The following is a 16,685-nucleotide window of genomic DNA, read 5'->3' on the forward strand; positions in this document are numbered from 1 at the left end:
GTTCTGAATCATACTTGCTGATTATTTTTATTCACTCTTATATTTTATTTGGTTTTTAGATACCAATGATCGTAGCATGTTTAAAAAGGATGTAATATTACATGGCAGCACACGTTAGTAACCTTGTGTCAATACATAGTTGTCTCAATAATACTTTAGCTAGTTTGGTTAGCTAAATAGTTTAGGTTTTGTTTGTGTCAATTTATCGGCTCCTAAACTTAGGTTGTGATATTTACTTTCTGTTATAAATATCATATCTGTGAATGTAGTGTGTTTTATTTGTTTAGAAAAATGAACAGATATAGGGAAACTCTGCCGAAATGTGTCATTGAACTTTTGTTTTGGCTATAAATAGGTGTTAATCGGTAAGCTTGATATCTGGGGCGTTGCATTTGGCAGTCAACTTACAGCCTATTCTGCAGTTTGTTGAGCTGGTATACACGTACTACTGGCATCTAGAAGCTGTAGATGTACCTTGTACGCAGCTAGTACAATCTGCACATGCTGACCAACTTCATTTTAGGCCTTCTGTTAGTCTCACTTTTCCACCTTTCCTTAACAAAGGCAGCCGTGCCATTATGAAAAGCAATGGCAACCTCCACAAAAGATTCATGAATTCATCTCATCTCCCCTGGTTGTTGGGTTCATTGGCCGACTGCCTGTACTGCTCAGTAGTCAGTACTGCCACAAGGATCATAACTCCATGTCTCACAACCTAGAGATCGAGTACCAGCAGTACCATGGCCTGCATTTGATGATCTTGAATGAGTTCCACTGCGAAAATGAAAGGCAGGTGGTATGAGTGAAGCAGCAGGTCCACCACTGCAAGTCGAGAGAGCTCCAGAAATAGTCAAGCTTGCCTTAATTCCTTCAGTACTCTCACCATTCATGCTGCTTGCCAGGCCAGTTGCCACCAACACCCAAGCATCCTAATCCTTTGGCATCTCTCTTGCACCTAACACACAGGGGTGCATGCAGTGTGCTCATAAAGTGAGGGAGGCTCCATGGCCACAAGAGAGTGATGAGGAGCACTGCCCGCTGCTGCCTTTTGCTCTGCAGGGTGTGGGGGAAAGAGTAAGATAGTTGGAGTATCTCAGTGGGAGCAATGGGTGTTGCTGTTGACAGTGCTGTGGGGCTGCTTGCATGCACCAGTGGATTGATTTGATTCTGCACAAGATGAAATCTGGGGAAATAATGGTTTAGATTCTAGTGCCATCCTATTGTCTAATCTAATCCTTGTGCTTTTACAACGACTACACTTCTTTTGATGATCACGGTTCACAAAATGGCAGCACCAGAGCTCTTTCGTGGCAGATTGGCGTGCTCTCATGACTCATCTTTTTCTGATGGAGGGTGGCATGCGTGTTCCCTTGCCTACTACCATTTTCACGCACATCACTTACTAGGTTTAATATGTCTGATTACTGGTGGTACTCACTAGAGACTAGGACCGCGAGCTGATCATTCTGTTCATCTTTATAGCTTCACTTTCTATTCCTTGTGGAACATGCTGACTGTGATGGTAAACAATGCATGGTTAAGCCTTGTCAAGAGACTGTCAACTTAAGGTGGTTGTGCCGGATACGTAGGCGCATAGCACGGCTTGCTGCACCAAGTGAAATTGATTAGCCAGCATGAACGTGCAGTCACATTCTCTGGTGCAAGATGGGAGCAGAGATATAACAAGATCGGTAAACTCTTGAACTGAATCTTGACTAGATAATACAGTTGTTTAAAGGAACGAGAAACCCGCTTACCTCCACGAAGTCGATGCAGGCGAATTTCCCGGTTTACTTTGATTGAGCGGTAAAGTTCAAATTCGAACCAGGATCCAGTAGCCAAACAGTGAGATTTGACGTGGTGATTTTGAGTGTCGTACACTGCATTGTTCCACGGCCTGTGCAAGACCTGAGACATAAATCCGGGTATCTAATCAGTTCAGTACAATACAGCCCTCTTTCATCTGACGCCAACTGCATTTTTGTCATGAAAGGTGAAACACCAGTGAGTCTTGCAGGCTCTGCTCTTCCTTCATGCCTTGCCAAAGATAGGAGAAAAGAGAGGCCTTTAGTTAGTTGTACAGCGAAGAACTACAGCGCTGCTTGGAAGATGAACAGTGAAAAGTATCATAAACTCACCAATCTCTTTTTTCCAACAGCTACGATGGAATCGCACCGTGGAGACGTCAGTGCTGAAAGGTGTAGATCAATTCAATGGGGACAGCATCATCATCGTCAACATTCGCGCTAACATCCGATGGGCAGGACTGCATCATCGCTACACCTCCACCCGGATTTTCAGAACGTGTCGCTATTGCAGAAGTGATTGACGGTCAACAACCAAACCAACGGAGGTTTTTAAAGGTAATGTGGCTACTGGTTTAGGCATCTCCGGTTACTTTAAAATCTCATACTAATACTATTACAATACTACATTTTTAACTATCTTCAATGCTTACTTCATACACACTTCCTATCTTCTCTCTTATAATTAGTTATAACTGCTCCGTCCCCGCACACGTCACACATCTCCTATAACTATCACCTTCCTCCTTCGCTCTGGCCCGATGCTCTGCTCCGCTGTCGCCCTCCCCTAGCCGCCCCATCCTCACCTCGCCACCACCTCGCTCCTAGGTTCTGGCCCGCCGTTCCCCTTCGTCGCCTCCCTCCTCCGCCACAATCAGATCTGACGCCTTGCACCGCCATGAACACTAGATCCGACGCCCTGGACCTCACCGCCGCCTCCCACCTCCGATATGCCCCACCAATCATCTCGCTTGCGCCCTTGCTATGCTTCGCCTTCCTCCCACATCGGCAAAAAGTCTGACGAGTGCTCCTGGTCGATCGACGCACCACCTCCTCGGAGCTTCTCTTGCCTGGGCGATGCCACGATGAGCACCCCCACGCCCTCCTCCACCTTTTGCCCGCGCCAAACCCCCACGCCCTCCTCCACCTTTTGCCCGCGCCAAACCCCCATGCCCTCCTCCACCTTCCGTGCTCTCCTCTCTCCCTCCGTCGCTGCACCCCCTCCCTCCACACAAGCACCCCTCCTCGAATCTGTGCGAGCTGCCGTCGATCCACGCTGCCACCTTTGCCTCTGCCATGACCGATTTTGTGAACTCACAGGAGCATCGAGTCGTTGCCGAGTGGAACCTGCATAGTGTTGTGGTCGAGCATTTCCTTCGACAAATTTGCTCCTCCTCCCTCCTCCTTGAGGGCTCGCCGCATCACTGTAGAGCTTGAAGCCAACTCTGCTAGAGCGCGTTATGGTCCATATCCAATTGGCATATGTTCCTGTAGCGCTGGATACGGTGCCTGCTGGAGTTGGCCTTAGACTGTCATTATGGTGAAAGCAAAATTCAGATTTCTGAAAAATGCCGAGGCACTTACAGGCTTTCTGCAAATCACGTTGAAAATATATGTTTGGTACGAGCTTATAAAACACCAAATGATATACAGGGATTAAGAATCATAGGAGCATAAATATGATGACATTTTGTCGATCGATTCGCAAGGATTCTTATGGCTGCAGATTCAACATGCCGTACCCTTAATCAAAGCGATAGACTTTACCTGGAAAAGTCTAGCCAGCGGCAAGCCTTCGGCGCAGGCCGTTCCCGACCGCGAGGAGGAATACGGCCATAATGCGAAGACCTGGTGGTAGGTGAATTGTGGCAGCGGGCGCGCCGAGTACGCCGACGGCCACCACCTACGGTCATAGTGTGTCTGGTTATCTATATCTTCTCTATTTTGATTTAGTGGACTCATAAAATTTTGAAAAAAATCTATTTATTTTTTTATATCTATTGTTAGAGTTTGATATAATATGTGCAAATATACTGTCTCACCTTAGCCCAAAAGTGAAACTCAATTACAGCTTCACTCCACAGTTTGGCCTAACACATACGTGCTCTACATCCGCTCGTACAGATAGACTCATTTGTTAGTATTATAAATAATCTTCATACATATATCCACTCATATAGCCTATATTCAGTCAATTAAACAGATACTCAGTTCAAACTATTTAGATATATATAAACTAACCAAACATTTTTATTTTTCTTCACTTAAACTACTTTATCTTATCTTACTTGTACAATATAGCCTCGCGAAACTATCTCCCGGAAACAAACACACCCCACAGCCCACACGAACACCCGGTCGAGTCGAGTCTCGTTTATTTAAGGAACGATTTACGATTTGTCATTAAATAAGTGTCTATTCTACGATATATCATATATTGTGAGAATGACATGTAAGACCTGGATTCACATATCATTAACACACTGATAATATATCGTAAAAATAGACAATTTATTTAATAGTAGGCAGTAGAATCTCCCTTTATTTAAAGGGAAGTCGAGTCGCGTGTCCACTGCAAGAGGGTAGAACCTGCTCTCAGATCAGCCCAGCCCAGCCCAGCTCAGATCGAAGACCAATCTCCTATCCGAAAACATCTCGGCCCATCAAATCCCGGAAAGAATACGCCGGCCCAAAATCAGCGGGGCCCCGCACAACACGCCGGCCCTAAAGGCCCATATCCACCCGAGAACGAAACGAACTCGTCAGCACGGCCCAACCCAACCCGACCTCATCTTCGCCTTCGTCTACTCTCCGTCTGCCCCGAGCCGCTCTGCTTCTCCTCCCCTCCTCTCCCCGCACGTGAAGACGAAACGAGCCCACCGCTAGCCGAGAGAAGAGAAGAGAAGAGAAAGGCGACGATGGCCTTGAGGCGGCTGGCGCGTGAGGCCCTGTTAGCGCCGCCACCCCGGCCTTCTCCTCCGCCGCTGCCTCCTGCTCCTCCCGCGCTCCCATCTCCAGCCCTGCTCGTGGTTTTCTCGCGCGCTGTTCGAGCCCCGCGTTCCAACCTCGCGCTGCCGAATTAGGGGCTTCCCTCGCAGCGAGAGTGGCCCTTGGACTCCGCCCGCAGTTGTCAGGTAACCCCTACGACCAGCGACCATGTGCTATGTTTATCTCCTCTCCAGTGTGCCGTTTATCATCGTTCAGGAATCAATCAGGATAGAAACATAACAGCGTGGTTTACCTTTCCGTTGAGTAAATTATTCTACCGATTTTAACTTGCTTTTAACTCAAGTATCATGTGAAGAGTGAGGTTCTAGCGTAGAGTACCAATTACCCAGTCTCACTCTTACTGATTTTGTGTATTCTTTTAGGTCTTAATCTGCTCAAAGGAGTTGGGGCCAGCACTATTCTAGCGATGACGCTTCATCAGGGAAATGTTACTGCTGCTACAAAAGGTGAGATTCTGCCTTCAGATACATTGGAAAATTTAAAATTAAGGTTTCCTTTTCAGAGCTCCACAGGAAAAATGTAAATATAGCTCAGTGAGAACATCATACAAAAAGGTTCATGGAATCCATCAACAGCATATTTTTGGAACTCTTGGTCATTTGGCTAGGACTTAAACATGGTGCAAAATTGCAACATTTGTGCAAATTTACTGGTTTCTTAAACATAGTTCAAGGTGCACCAGCTGCCATAAAACCTGGTTCAAACTAAAATTTACTTCAATTCTTAATATCAGTTTATTCATGTTGACTCGTCCTATAATCTAGTTGATACGGGTTTTAGAATAATTAGGGAAGAAGAAAAATTAGTTTCCTTTTAGGTTTCAGAATAATTAGTTTCCTTTTAAGTTTTGAACAAGTTAGATTTCAGGATTGATTAGAGTCCTTCTTCTATCTATAAGCTTTCCTAGTTAGGATTTTGGACTGCTATATAAAGAGAGGCCTATTATGTAATCGGCGAGCAAGAAATAATCAAAGTAAAGATTAGAGCCCGCAAGGGGGGGGGGGGGGGGGGCGATCTAAGTTATCCCAGTTATCTAGTTTTATAATACTTGGCATCAAAGACACCGATCCTAGCCCCCACTGCCACCGCTCCACCAGCTAGTTGCACCACGCCGCCGCCTTATTGCCCGCCGGCAGTTTTTTTTTTTTTTTTTTGCTCCACACTGCAACTGCCGCCGGAAGACTCTTGAAGACATACTGCGCTAGCTCTCTACTGACATGGCCGCCATCAAGACATACCTCACCACCATCAAGCTCCGTCAAGACAACTTTGAAGGGCGCCTCTCTTTCGGGAAGCCCAACATGGGTGAAGGCTTCAAGGCCGGTGATGACAGCTACAAGGGAAATTCTGGCCTCTTTAACATGGATCACAGCGAAGACAAACGGGGAGTTCCTTGCTATCATAAGCTATCCTTCCCGACCTACGACGGCGAAGAAGATCTATTGCCATGGCTCAACCGATGTGAGCAATTTTTTCAGGATCAGCGCACTATTGAGGAAGAGAAGGTTTGGTTCACATCTTACCACTTAACGGGTGATGGCCAACAGTGGTACATGCAGCTGAAACATGATGAAGGAACAATATCTTGGCGCAAAATTTCAGAATCGGTTAACATGCGCTTTGGACAGTCGACCCGCACCAACTTTTTGGGTGAATTAGCTCGTCTTCGTCGAACCGGTTCTGTGGCAGATTACTAAAAGCAATTTTTGTCTTTCTTGACCCGGACCACGCCGCTTCTTCTAGAACAACAGATTCAATTGTTCACTTCAGGCCTCGGTAAACCCCTTAGCACTGATGTGGAACTCCAATTCCCTTCCAATCTGCAAACAGACATGAGTTTGGCACATGCTAACAACGATTGTCTAAAGAGCCCGATGATTCTCTCGTTAAGCCCTCATCTCGTCCAACAGCAGTGGCACAAGCAACAACAGCCGCAACAGCAACAAGTTTGAGGTTAACTCCAGTAGTCCATCTGGAAGGTCAACAAGGTTGTCAATCCTCTCCAATTCCTCCAGTTCCTTCTCCAACCCCCGCTGTTGGACAACGCATGCGTCGCCTAACTACGCATGAGATGGTTGATCGTTGCGCAAAAAGAGTTATATGCTTCAATTGTCCAGAGCCATTTTCTAAAGATCACCTATGTCAATGTTCAATGAAGGGAATTTATTTTCTGGAATTAGAAGAAGATATGGCTGCATAGCAATACAATGATAATGGTTGATTCTTAGGCACAAGAAATTCAGCTCGAGGACGAGCTGTTTCATGGCAAGGAGGGAAAATGATATGGGCGTAGAAAAATAATTAGGGAAGAAAAGAATTTGTTTCCTTTTAGGTTTCAGAATAATTAGTTTCCTTTTACGTTTTGGAATAATTAGATTTCAGGATTGATTAGAGTCCTTTTCTATCTATAAGCTTACCTAGTTAGGACTTTTGGACCTCTATATAAAGAGAGGCATATTATGTTTTGAGCGATCTAGTTATCCCAATTACCTAGTTTCATAATACTAGTTTATTTGTGTTGTATGTGTTTCTCTCTAGTTACCGGCTTACCACTGATAACTATCCTTAAGACCTGCAAAGCTTTTTTCTATGGAGCATTGATAGAACCCAAATGTTAATGTTCCCTTGATTTTTCCCTAATGCATGGTGTTTCTTTTTCTAATTTTGGCATCACAGAACAACCATCAAAAGACATTACTGGGCCACCCTTGGGATATGTGAAAAATGAGCTTAGCGCCTTGTGGCCTTTGGCCAGGAAACTTCAGCTGCCTGTTGGATTGTTTTTCTGATTATGTCCGGTTGGCAGAACCCGTTAGGTCTTGTCATCAATATTTTGCTTCTCATCTACTGCTCGAGGCCTAACCGCTATTCAATATACTTGTTTCTTCAGGAGGTTAGTCAAATGTTTATGTTAGCTTATGGGTCAATATGTTTGCAACTACAGATTTGTGTTGCTCAACATGGGAGGGTACTCTATGTTTTTTCTTTTAAACTATTATACCATTATTTGTTTCATTGTTCCAGCTTCGTCATAGGGAGATGGTTCAAAATCATGCGGTGTGGAAGGAGGAGGTGAGTTTTCATGCTTACTCTTTTTTTTCCCCTTGGGTCTTAGGGGTGTAGTTGATGCCTGCAATTTATATTGGATTCACAGTAGTTCTACGTCGGTCTCATCTCATTCAGATTCTGAAACGCTTTTCATATGGTAACTTTCACTCACATAACCTTATTTGCACCGCTTATATGACCCTGAAATATACTATGAACTCTGGAAATTAAGAAAATTCATTTTACTTTGTGATACACTCTCTCAAAAACTAACTAGTAAGGTCACCCCCATCAAGTTTGTCAAGATCACCATCCGTATTGTTGTCTTAGGATCTTGTTGGACCATTCCATTCCTGATCCTACACAGGATCATGGTTACAAACTATTCCAGATCCTATGATCTTTACAATAAAGATTTTTTTGAGGGGTGATCCTCCCATATCTCTAAGATTCTGACCTATCAACACAAAAAAAAAATCCTACCTAGGATCACAATCCTGACAAATTTCGGTCCTATTTAGATTCTCTCTCAATCCAGAACCCCAATTAATTATATCCCGACGCTGGATAAAGGGAGTTTGGGGATTCATGCTTTTCAGTTTTAAGTTTTGGGTCCTTTGGGACCGACCTCTGTAAATAAGTCTTTGAGGCAGTGTCCTTACTGTAGTTTAGGCAGAAATGTGGAAAGCTTGAAGCTCCTTGTTCTGTCCCTGATGGATAATCACGAAGTTTTTATTTCTGGGATATGCTTTATGTTGCCCCTGTGTAGTTTATATTTGGGTTGAAACATGAACTGCTCCATTTACTTCAGGACTAGAGATGGTGAGTGATCTTTCCCATTCTTTGGATGTTTGTGACTATTGAGACCACCTGTATTTTGAGTAGTAATGATGATTTCATAAAATGTCCACACGCTGTTTCACTGCAATTACACCATCTCAAATGACACATCAACGAACACATACCCTACACTGACAGAACCATTAGACTAAGGCTCATGTGCTATGTTCCTTTGTTTTCCTTTGGGACGTATGCTTGCAGTTCTTTTCCATGCTTTCTGGAGCAGTGCATTTGCACCTTTTTCAAAACAGTAAAGGTGCATTTCAACTTTAAGCTTTTATTGAGTTTTACATTTTAGTGAGTCCATTTTTTGGAATCAATGTTTGAAGTACAACATACTAATTGCAGACATGAATTTTGTAAATGGATTTTATTGGTGAAAAGTAATGTGTATAGTGAGTGACACACATGCACAGCATTGTTCAGCTTTCTATTCTCTTCCCTCTTTAAGTATGCTCCTTTACTTGCCTAGTTATCTGAACTAAACCTCGTGTATTTTCTCTGCAGTTTGTGCATACAAGAAAAGTTGGCACTGAAGATTACAAGTTCTTTTCTATTGGAACTGTTGAATTAGCGGACGAAAAAGTGCTGCATCTCATCGGAATGCTGGGTGGCCGGTGGATATATCGTGTGGCATATGCCAAGTGAAAAGAGAGGGTGTAGCAATATATTGTCATTCTGAACAGCGAGTTAACCAGCTGGTGCTGAACAATAGATATTTTAAATCATTTCTAACTGACAGTAGCTACTTAGAATATTGACATTTTCGCTAGGTGAACTATACTGCCAAATGTTTTAAAGTACTGATGCTCCGTGATGTAAAAATGTATTATTCAATAATATAATGCAATCCAGTGCTATTTCTCAACGTGGTGTACTTTTGCAAGGCAAGGTCACTTTGAAGGTCTGGTTCTTCTTGTCATGCAGTATACTGCAAACCTGGGTGTATTTGCAGTACATTGCCAATGGCCAAGTGAAACAACATCAAACTGTGTTCTGTTTTACCACATTTGCTTCTCTTGAACTTCATCTTGTCTGTAAAAAGCACAAGGCTATAAGTTCATTTAAAATATCTTCTGTTACGATGAACAAGACATGGTGCCTCCATTTTTTCTTTATGTGGCATGCGAAGGGTTGTGAACTAGCATATTACTATATTATCCACCTGAAACAGAAAACTGTGATTGATGTTATTATTGCAAAGAACAATTAGTTGAAGTCCTTGCCTCTCTTTTCATCTGATTAGGCAGTAATTCATTTTGGATTTATTCCTGACTGAACTGGCTTTTGAGATGCTCCCCCTTTTGGTCAAAATCAATATACTCCCCCTTTTGGTCAAAATCAATATATTCCTGACTGAATTGTTCTCTTGATCACTACTCCCCCTTGCAGGTGATGTTTCTTCAGTAAATCGACGTACTAGAATCTGGAATTTCAGTGACATTAGGATGAAAAAAACTGGAATAATGTTCTTTGTTCTGTTTGCAACCTTTTGCTTTGCATCATGAATCTTTACTATGCATGTCCTTGTACTCATCAGCTTCATTCGTAGCAGCAAGTTGGTGTGACGTGTTTCCTGGGGTGTTGAAGTGATGATAAGGAATCCGGTAAAGCAAACAAAGGTAGAAAGATCATTCGTTCAACTAGGGAAAGGAATTTTGAAAAAAGAAAGGAAAGGTAGCCTCAGTATTCTCTCTCCCCGCTTTTGTTCTGTATTTCCATGCTGTAATTATCTACTTAAGGACCTGGCCAACAGGAGCAATACCATACCTGCAACTTAACATTGCCTTTTCGTAGACATACTGGTTTCGAAACTGAAAGCTGTTTTCCGATTGCTTGGAGCGACATGGGTGGGAGGAACATTGGAGTCGCTGTGGACTTCTCATCATGCAGCAAAGCAGCTCTGAGATGGGTTTCAACGAACCTTACCAGAAATGGTGATAAACTCATACTTATCCATGTCAACAATTCCTACCAGAAGGAGCAAGGAGCAGTTCATCTCTGGGAACAGAGTGGCTCACGTGAGTAACGTCTCCTCCATTGTTTGCTGCATCTTGAATTCCCTGGGAGTACTTAATCTGCACAAGATTCATAGAGCACACTAATTCTAGCTCTAGTCTTCTTGGTTAGTTTGAACTGATGAGCCTAATGAAGTATGAATGCTGGGCCTGAATATTTTTCCATCGGTGATATGAACCTATCATGGTCATGCTTCTGAAACTGTTCTTCTGGATTTCAGCACTCATCCCCCTGACAGAGTTCTCAGATCCCCATGTCACCAAGACATACGGTGTATCGCCGGACAAGGAGACAATTGAGATCCTTACCCAAGTGGCAAATCAGAGAGGGGTACGGGTCATTCCCCATTTCATTTGCACTTTTCAGTACTCAATTCTCGTTCCTTTTTCTGTTCCTGAGGTTGCTGTTTGCCAGCTGATTGTTTTAGCTATTGAAACTACATGATCACAGATTGAAGTCCTCGCAAAAATATTCTATGGTGACCCTGCAAAGAAGCTGCATGAATCAGTGGACCTGGTTCCCCTCAACTGCTTGGTCCTCGGAAGTAGAGGGCTAAGCACGCTTAAGAGGTAAACAGCTTCAAATTTCTGAATTTTATGATCTCAAACCTTCCTGCACTCGAGATTGTGTTCGAACTTTGCCCTAACATCGCATCGACATATTTACGATCCTATTGTGTACCCTACTAATCTTTTCTTCTTTTGATCATTCTGCACTTTGATTCTGATGTCTTCTTTTAGACCAAAGGTATGACCCTACTTTATAGAAAACAATAAAAGTACAATAGTCCACATTGGAAGACCTAACGTACAGGTATAGCGACAATATAGTATGACCAGAGTATCATCTATCAAGAAAACTTGAACTAACCCAAACCGATACTAGGTAACTCTAAGTAACATCAAAAGATATAAGAACTAAAAGTCAACATACGAAACTACAAAACTCTCCTCCGAAGATCACCAAAAGACAATAAGACAAGAAGCATCAGTATTATCCAATTCCTGCTGGCAGGCTCACGGTTAGGTGTTGTTGTTGATGTACATTCACCTCCATCTTGATTCTCTGAACAATAGCTTCCATCTTCACGTGATCAGATGCTTTAGCAAGTAACTTCCACCTCATCATGAACGAAATTGCCCTATAAATGATTGTCTGTGGGGAGGGACAAATTTTATTTTGAAAAACAAAATCATTACGCGTTAACGAGAGTCCAACAAATAATACCTAAAAGAAAAACAAGAAGAACATTCTATCTAGAACTTCTACAATCAAGAAACAATTCTCTAAAAGTCCCAAGAGAATTTGGCACAGAAAACTAATGGAAAACATCTATGCAGACACACCAAATGAATTTTGTAATTAGGCATTGAAACATATTGTGGTCTGAGCCTCTCTAAGATCACAAAGTTTGCACCATTCACTGCTCTTCCACCCTTTGTTAATCAACTGATCAGCTGAGGAATCTTATTTTTGTGTAAAGACCATAGAAAAATTCTAATCTTCAAGGGAAACTTACATTCCCAGATCTCCAACATACCCATATCTCTAACAACCTGAGAAAGTAAGATGCTTATAAAGAGATGAAGTACTGAACTTCGCAGAATTTTCAAAAGCCCAAACAACTGAAACTGGCTCATCAGACAAACATATACCATTTGTGATTGGAATCATGGTTTCCCACTCTTTCACCTCCCGAGGACCAAAAGATCTTCTAAAAGTGAGATTAGTGAAGCCCTGTACAAGCACTTGGTGCACCGTTGCTTCTTGTCAAAAACAGATCTTGTATAGCTTCTCGAATTTGATCTTTAAAGGACAAGAATCCAACCAAACATCTAACCAGAATCTAAATTTTTTTCCATTCCCCAAGATGTATATCAGCTCCAAAGTTGTAAAACTTTTAATAGAATGCAAACCTTTCTAGAACCGGGAACCTCCAATCTTGCTGCTACTATAAAACCCTCCATCTCCTAAATATTTCTTTCTCAAAAGGTCACAAACTGGAGCACTATCCCCTCTTTCTAATTTCACAATCCATTTAGAAAGAAGGCAAATATTCATCACTTTAGTATCAGTTAGGTCCAGTCCATCAAACTCTTTTAGACTAGTTAACACCTCCCACTTGATTATATGGTACCTCTTCTTCCGACCCTGACCATGCCAGAAGAAATTTGATCTCGAAGAATCCATATTTTATGCACAACATCAGGTAAAAGATATATATCCCCATAGTGTAATTAGGAATAGAGCTCAAACAAGACTCAATCAGAACAGTTTTACTACTAGAGAAAAGATACATACACTACCATATACTCATTCTCTTTTCAACCTTCTACCCTACAAACATCAACTTTCTAACTCTAAGATGATTATCACTCACAAGGATCCCTAAGTACTTTGTAGACAATGCACCCACTTTATAGTTCAACATGTTAGCAAATCCTTTTTGTTCCTGACCAGGTGCACCCTGCACAATCACCTCACTATTCTCACAATTGATTTTCAGCCTAGACAAACTCTCAAAGCAGTACAACCAAAATTTTGTATAGGTGATTGATTGGTCATCCAACTCTAAAAAAAATAATAGTATTATCTGCATATTGCAGATGAGTAATCCCCGTAGGAAACAAGTGAGGCACTAAGCCTTTTATCAGCCTATCTTTTTAGCATTGTTGAGAATTGCATCCAAAGCATCTCCGAGTAGGTTAAAAAGCAAAGGAGAGAGAGGATTACCCTGTCTTAACCCTTTGAAAGTTCTAAAATAAGATCCAAGAGAACCATTGATATTAATTCCAACTCTATCACCCTCAACAGCATGTTTGGTCCATTCAATCCACTTATCCGAGAAGTTTTCCCTTCTTAGTATCTCATCTAAAAAGCTCCAATCACCTTATCATAGGCTTTTTCAAAGTTTAGTTTCAGAATAATCCTAGGTTTTTTGGGTAACTTTCAGCTCATGAAGAACTTTATGCAAGATGACAATACCATCTAAAATCTGCCTCCTAAGGATGAAAGCAGCTTGAGACTTGCTAATAATTCTGTCAGTTAGTGGAGTCAGCCTCTGTCGGAGGATGAACTCCTGTCGCAGGGATCCCGAGAGACCCATTTTTAAAGATTCGGCCGGGGGGATGATCCTGAACGAGCTCGTCGGGGAAATAAATGGAAACGGAAATAAATGCAACGGCTGGTGGTGGGGGATGATCGATCTAGTGCAAAAAAGAGATAGATGCACCGGGGTTTAGACAGGTTCGGGCCGCACGGGGGCGTAACACCCTACTCCTGTGGGAGTGCAATATCCTTCCTTGAAGGAAATTCTTCAAGGATGTGTCTGGTTACAAGGGTGTATTGCCTAACAGAGAGCTTGAGACTCCCGTACTCTAGCTCTGCTCGAGCTTTCTTGTGATGTTCTTCGTCTCAGGTTTTTTGTCTCAGGTCTTCAGTGTCTTCTTCGTCGCCTTGTTGTCTGCCTTCATGTGTTCTCCATCCTTTCCTTTTATACATACGCCGACCTCGGCTTACCCCGAATGGGAAAGAGGGGGCGCGAGTGCCAAGGCGCCATGGAGAAAGGAGTCATCATTCCGTCTCGGCGAAGTGACAGGGGCGGTGGAAAAATGCGGCGCGCATCCGACCACCCGCCACTGTGGACGTCCTCCGGCGCCATTGAGAGGGCCCATCGGGCGGCCACAGAGGCACCCGGCGCGCCCACCCTGTCTTGTTCTTCTGTCAGGGCAGGGTGGCAGGCGGAACACTTTGATCCTGGCAACGTTATCCCGAGGTACCCGGATGATACGGGACGGGACCCGTGCAATTAATGGACCCACGCCCCCCTGCCAAAGCATGGCAGGGACCGACACTATGGCGTGGGCAGCTGAGAATGTCAGGATGTCAGGATGTCAGGCCGCGCGTGCCTATTAAATGCGGCATTGGACATTTGACTGGCTGACACCCCGCCGATGGGACCCTTCGGGTCGTCGGGCGATCTTGCGCGAACCTTCGGGGAACCAAGTGCTCGGGGGCTGCCACGTGCAGCCCCGAGCACTCTCTCCCGAGCACTCCTGTAGGACCCTTCGGGGAACCGAGTCCTCAGGGGCTGCCACGTGCAGCCCCGAGCACTCTCTCCCGAGCACTTGGGCAGATCCTTCGGGGAACCGAGTCCTCGGGGGCTGCCACGTGCAGCCCCGAGCACTCTCTCCCGAGCACTTGAGCAGATCCTTCGGGGAACCGAGTCCTCGGGGGCTACCACGTGCAGCCCCGAGCACTCTCTCCCAAGCACTTGGCTGTTTGGCCCCTCGCGGGATGGTGACACGTGGCGGACGGCCGGCTCGGTCTCGGGACTCAGGGACCCCTGGTTCCCGATACACCGACAGCCTCACAGTCACACCTTAGTGAAAATCTTATAATCTACATCCAATAGGTAGATATGTCTGCATTGTCTGATATTGTTAGCCTCTTTTAATTTTGAAATCAAAGTGATCAGACCATAGTTCAATCCATGAAGGTTAAACTCTCCTCTATAGAACAAATCAAACATCTCTATCAAGACATGTTTCAATTGCTCCTGAAACTATTTGTAGAAATCCGTTAAGAAGCCATTAGGGCTAGGAGTTGAACTTGATTTCATCTCTTTAATAGCCTTCTCAATCTCATCAGCAGAAAAAGGTTGTACCAGACCAACTGCTTCCTCAGATGTTAAAGCACCAGATTCATACCAAATATCTGTAGCTAAAGTCAAACCATCTCTCTTATCTCTTCCAAATAACTGTTTATAATAGTCATCTATATGTTTCTTTAAGTTAGTTGCCCCAAAAATAATTCTATCACCATCTTTAAGAGAGAAGATGGTACACTTTCTTTTACTGCCATTGGCAACACCATGAAAAAAATCCAGTATTGGAGTCTCCCTTTAAAATCTATTTTTCACCAAATCTCTCTTGCTAAAGAATTTTCTCAAAATGGTAAATATTCTATATTCAACCTCTAATTGATATATGACCCTCCATTTATATGGACTAAGTTCGATCATATCAGCTTTTTGTTCAACAACCTATATTTGTTGTATCAACTCTTGTTTTCTGCATCTTCATCTGGCTTCCAAAGTTAGCTCCTCACCCTTAGCTTAAGAGACATTTTCGTCTATTTCCAATAGTCCTATACTTGAGGTTCTTTCTTTCGAGCAATTTGCTCATCAAAAATCCCTTGTAACCTTCTTGAGTCAGCCATGCCGATTCAAATCTAAAAATATGTCTTTTAAGACTCTTATCTTCACAAGTGTCAATAATTGGATTATAATCAAATCCAATTCTCAATAAAGAATTACAAAAAGTAAGAGGGTATAAAAGATCTCATCCTTGGAAAGCCTCAAGTTTTCATTCTGATGTTATAAAAGATCCAATTCTCAAATCTAAAGATATGTGTTTTAAGCCTCTTATCTTCACATTTTCATTCTGATGTTTTCTTTGATGTTGCTCGTGCGACTAAACATCGCATATCTATATAACTGACTCGCTTAACCCTTTCTGCCTCCATTATTGTTACTTCAGGGCTCTGATGGGGAGTGTGAGCACCTATATCGTGAACCATGCATCTTGCCCCGTCACAGTTGTGAAGGAGAACATGTAGAGCTGATGAACACTATTACTGTCTACAAGCAGTCACTGCAAGAACAATACGTATATATGCGGTAAATAAAGTGTGCTTGACATGCACTGATGTGGTGGCTCTTGCTGCTGCAATGCTGTTACTGGCTGGCCAGCTTAACCAGGACTGAACAGCACAGGTCTTGACACTGTTATATGAAGAAATTGTATGCCTGATGTAATTGTAAAACCATTAGTAACTATGAAATCGATGCTAATAAGTAAAATAGCAGTTGCTATATTTCAGTTCAGTCGACTGGCGTAGACCATCAGATGAGAATCCAATGGCATCAGTATCATCTTCTATCTCCCGCTCACCTTCTCTCTC

At 43.1% G+C, this 16,685-nt stretch overlaps 1 protein-coding gene and 1 pseudogene across 1 annotated transcript; both read left to right on the forward strand.

Annotated features, from left to right (window-relative positions):
• The first annotated feature begins 4,749 nt into the window (after positions 1 to 4,749).
• Positions 4,750 to 9,570, forward strand: LOC133897236 (uncharacterized; annotated as a pseudogene).
• Positions 9,571 to 10,453: 883 nt separating this feature from the next.
• On the forward strand, positions 10,454 to 16,608 carry LOC133897254 (universal stress protein PHOS32-like). Its single transcript, XM_062337909.1, has 4 exons — positions 10,454 to 10,723; positions 10,942 to 11,051; positions 11,172 to 11,290; positions 16,262 to 16,608. Exons 1-4 carry the CDS (start codon positions 10,549 to 10,551, stop codon positions 16,338 to 16,340), a joined length of 483 nt encoding a protein of 160 aa, XP_062193893.1. The 5' UTR covers positions 10,454 to 10,548; the 3' UTR covers positions 16,341 to 16,608.
• Positions 16,609 to 16,685: the final 77 nt, after the last annotated feature.

Source organism: Phragmites australis, chromosome 2, assembly GCF_958298935.1.
Source record: "Phragmites australis chromosome 2, lpPhrAust1.1, whole genome shotgun sequence".
NCBI lineage: Eukaryota > Viridiplantae > Streptophyta > Magnoliopsida > Poales > Poaceae > Phragmites > Phragmites australis.

Coding starts and splice junctions, on each gene's coding strand:
- LOC133897254 (XM_062337909.1), top strand. CDS start 10,549: ATGGGTGGGAGGAACATTGGAGTCGCTGTGGACTTCTCATCATGCAGC. Junction 10,724..10,941: donor CTGGGAACAGAGTGGCTCAC/GTGAGTAACGTC, acceptor TCTGGATTTCAG/CACTCATCCCCCTGACAGAG. Junction 11,052..11,171: donor AAGTGGCAAATCAGAGAGGG/GTACGGGTCATT, acceptor ACATGATCACAG/ATTGAAGTCCTCGCAAAAAT.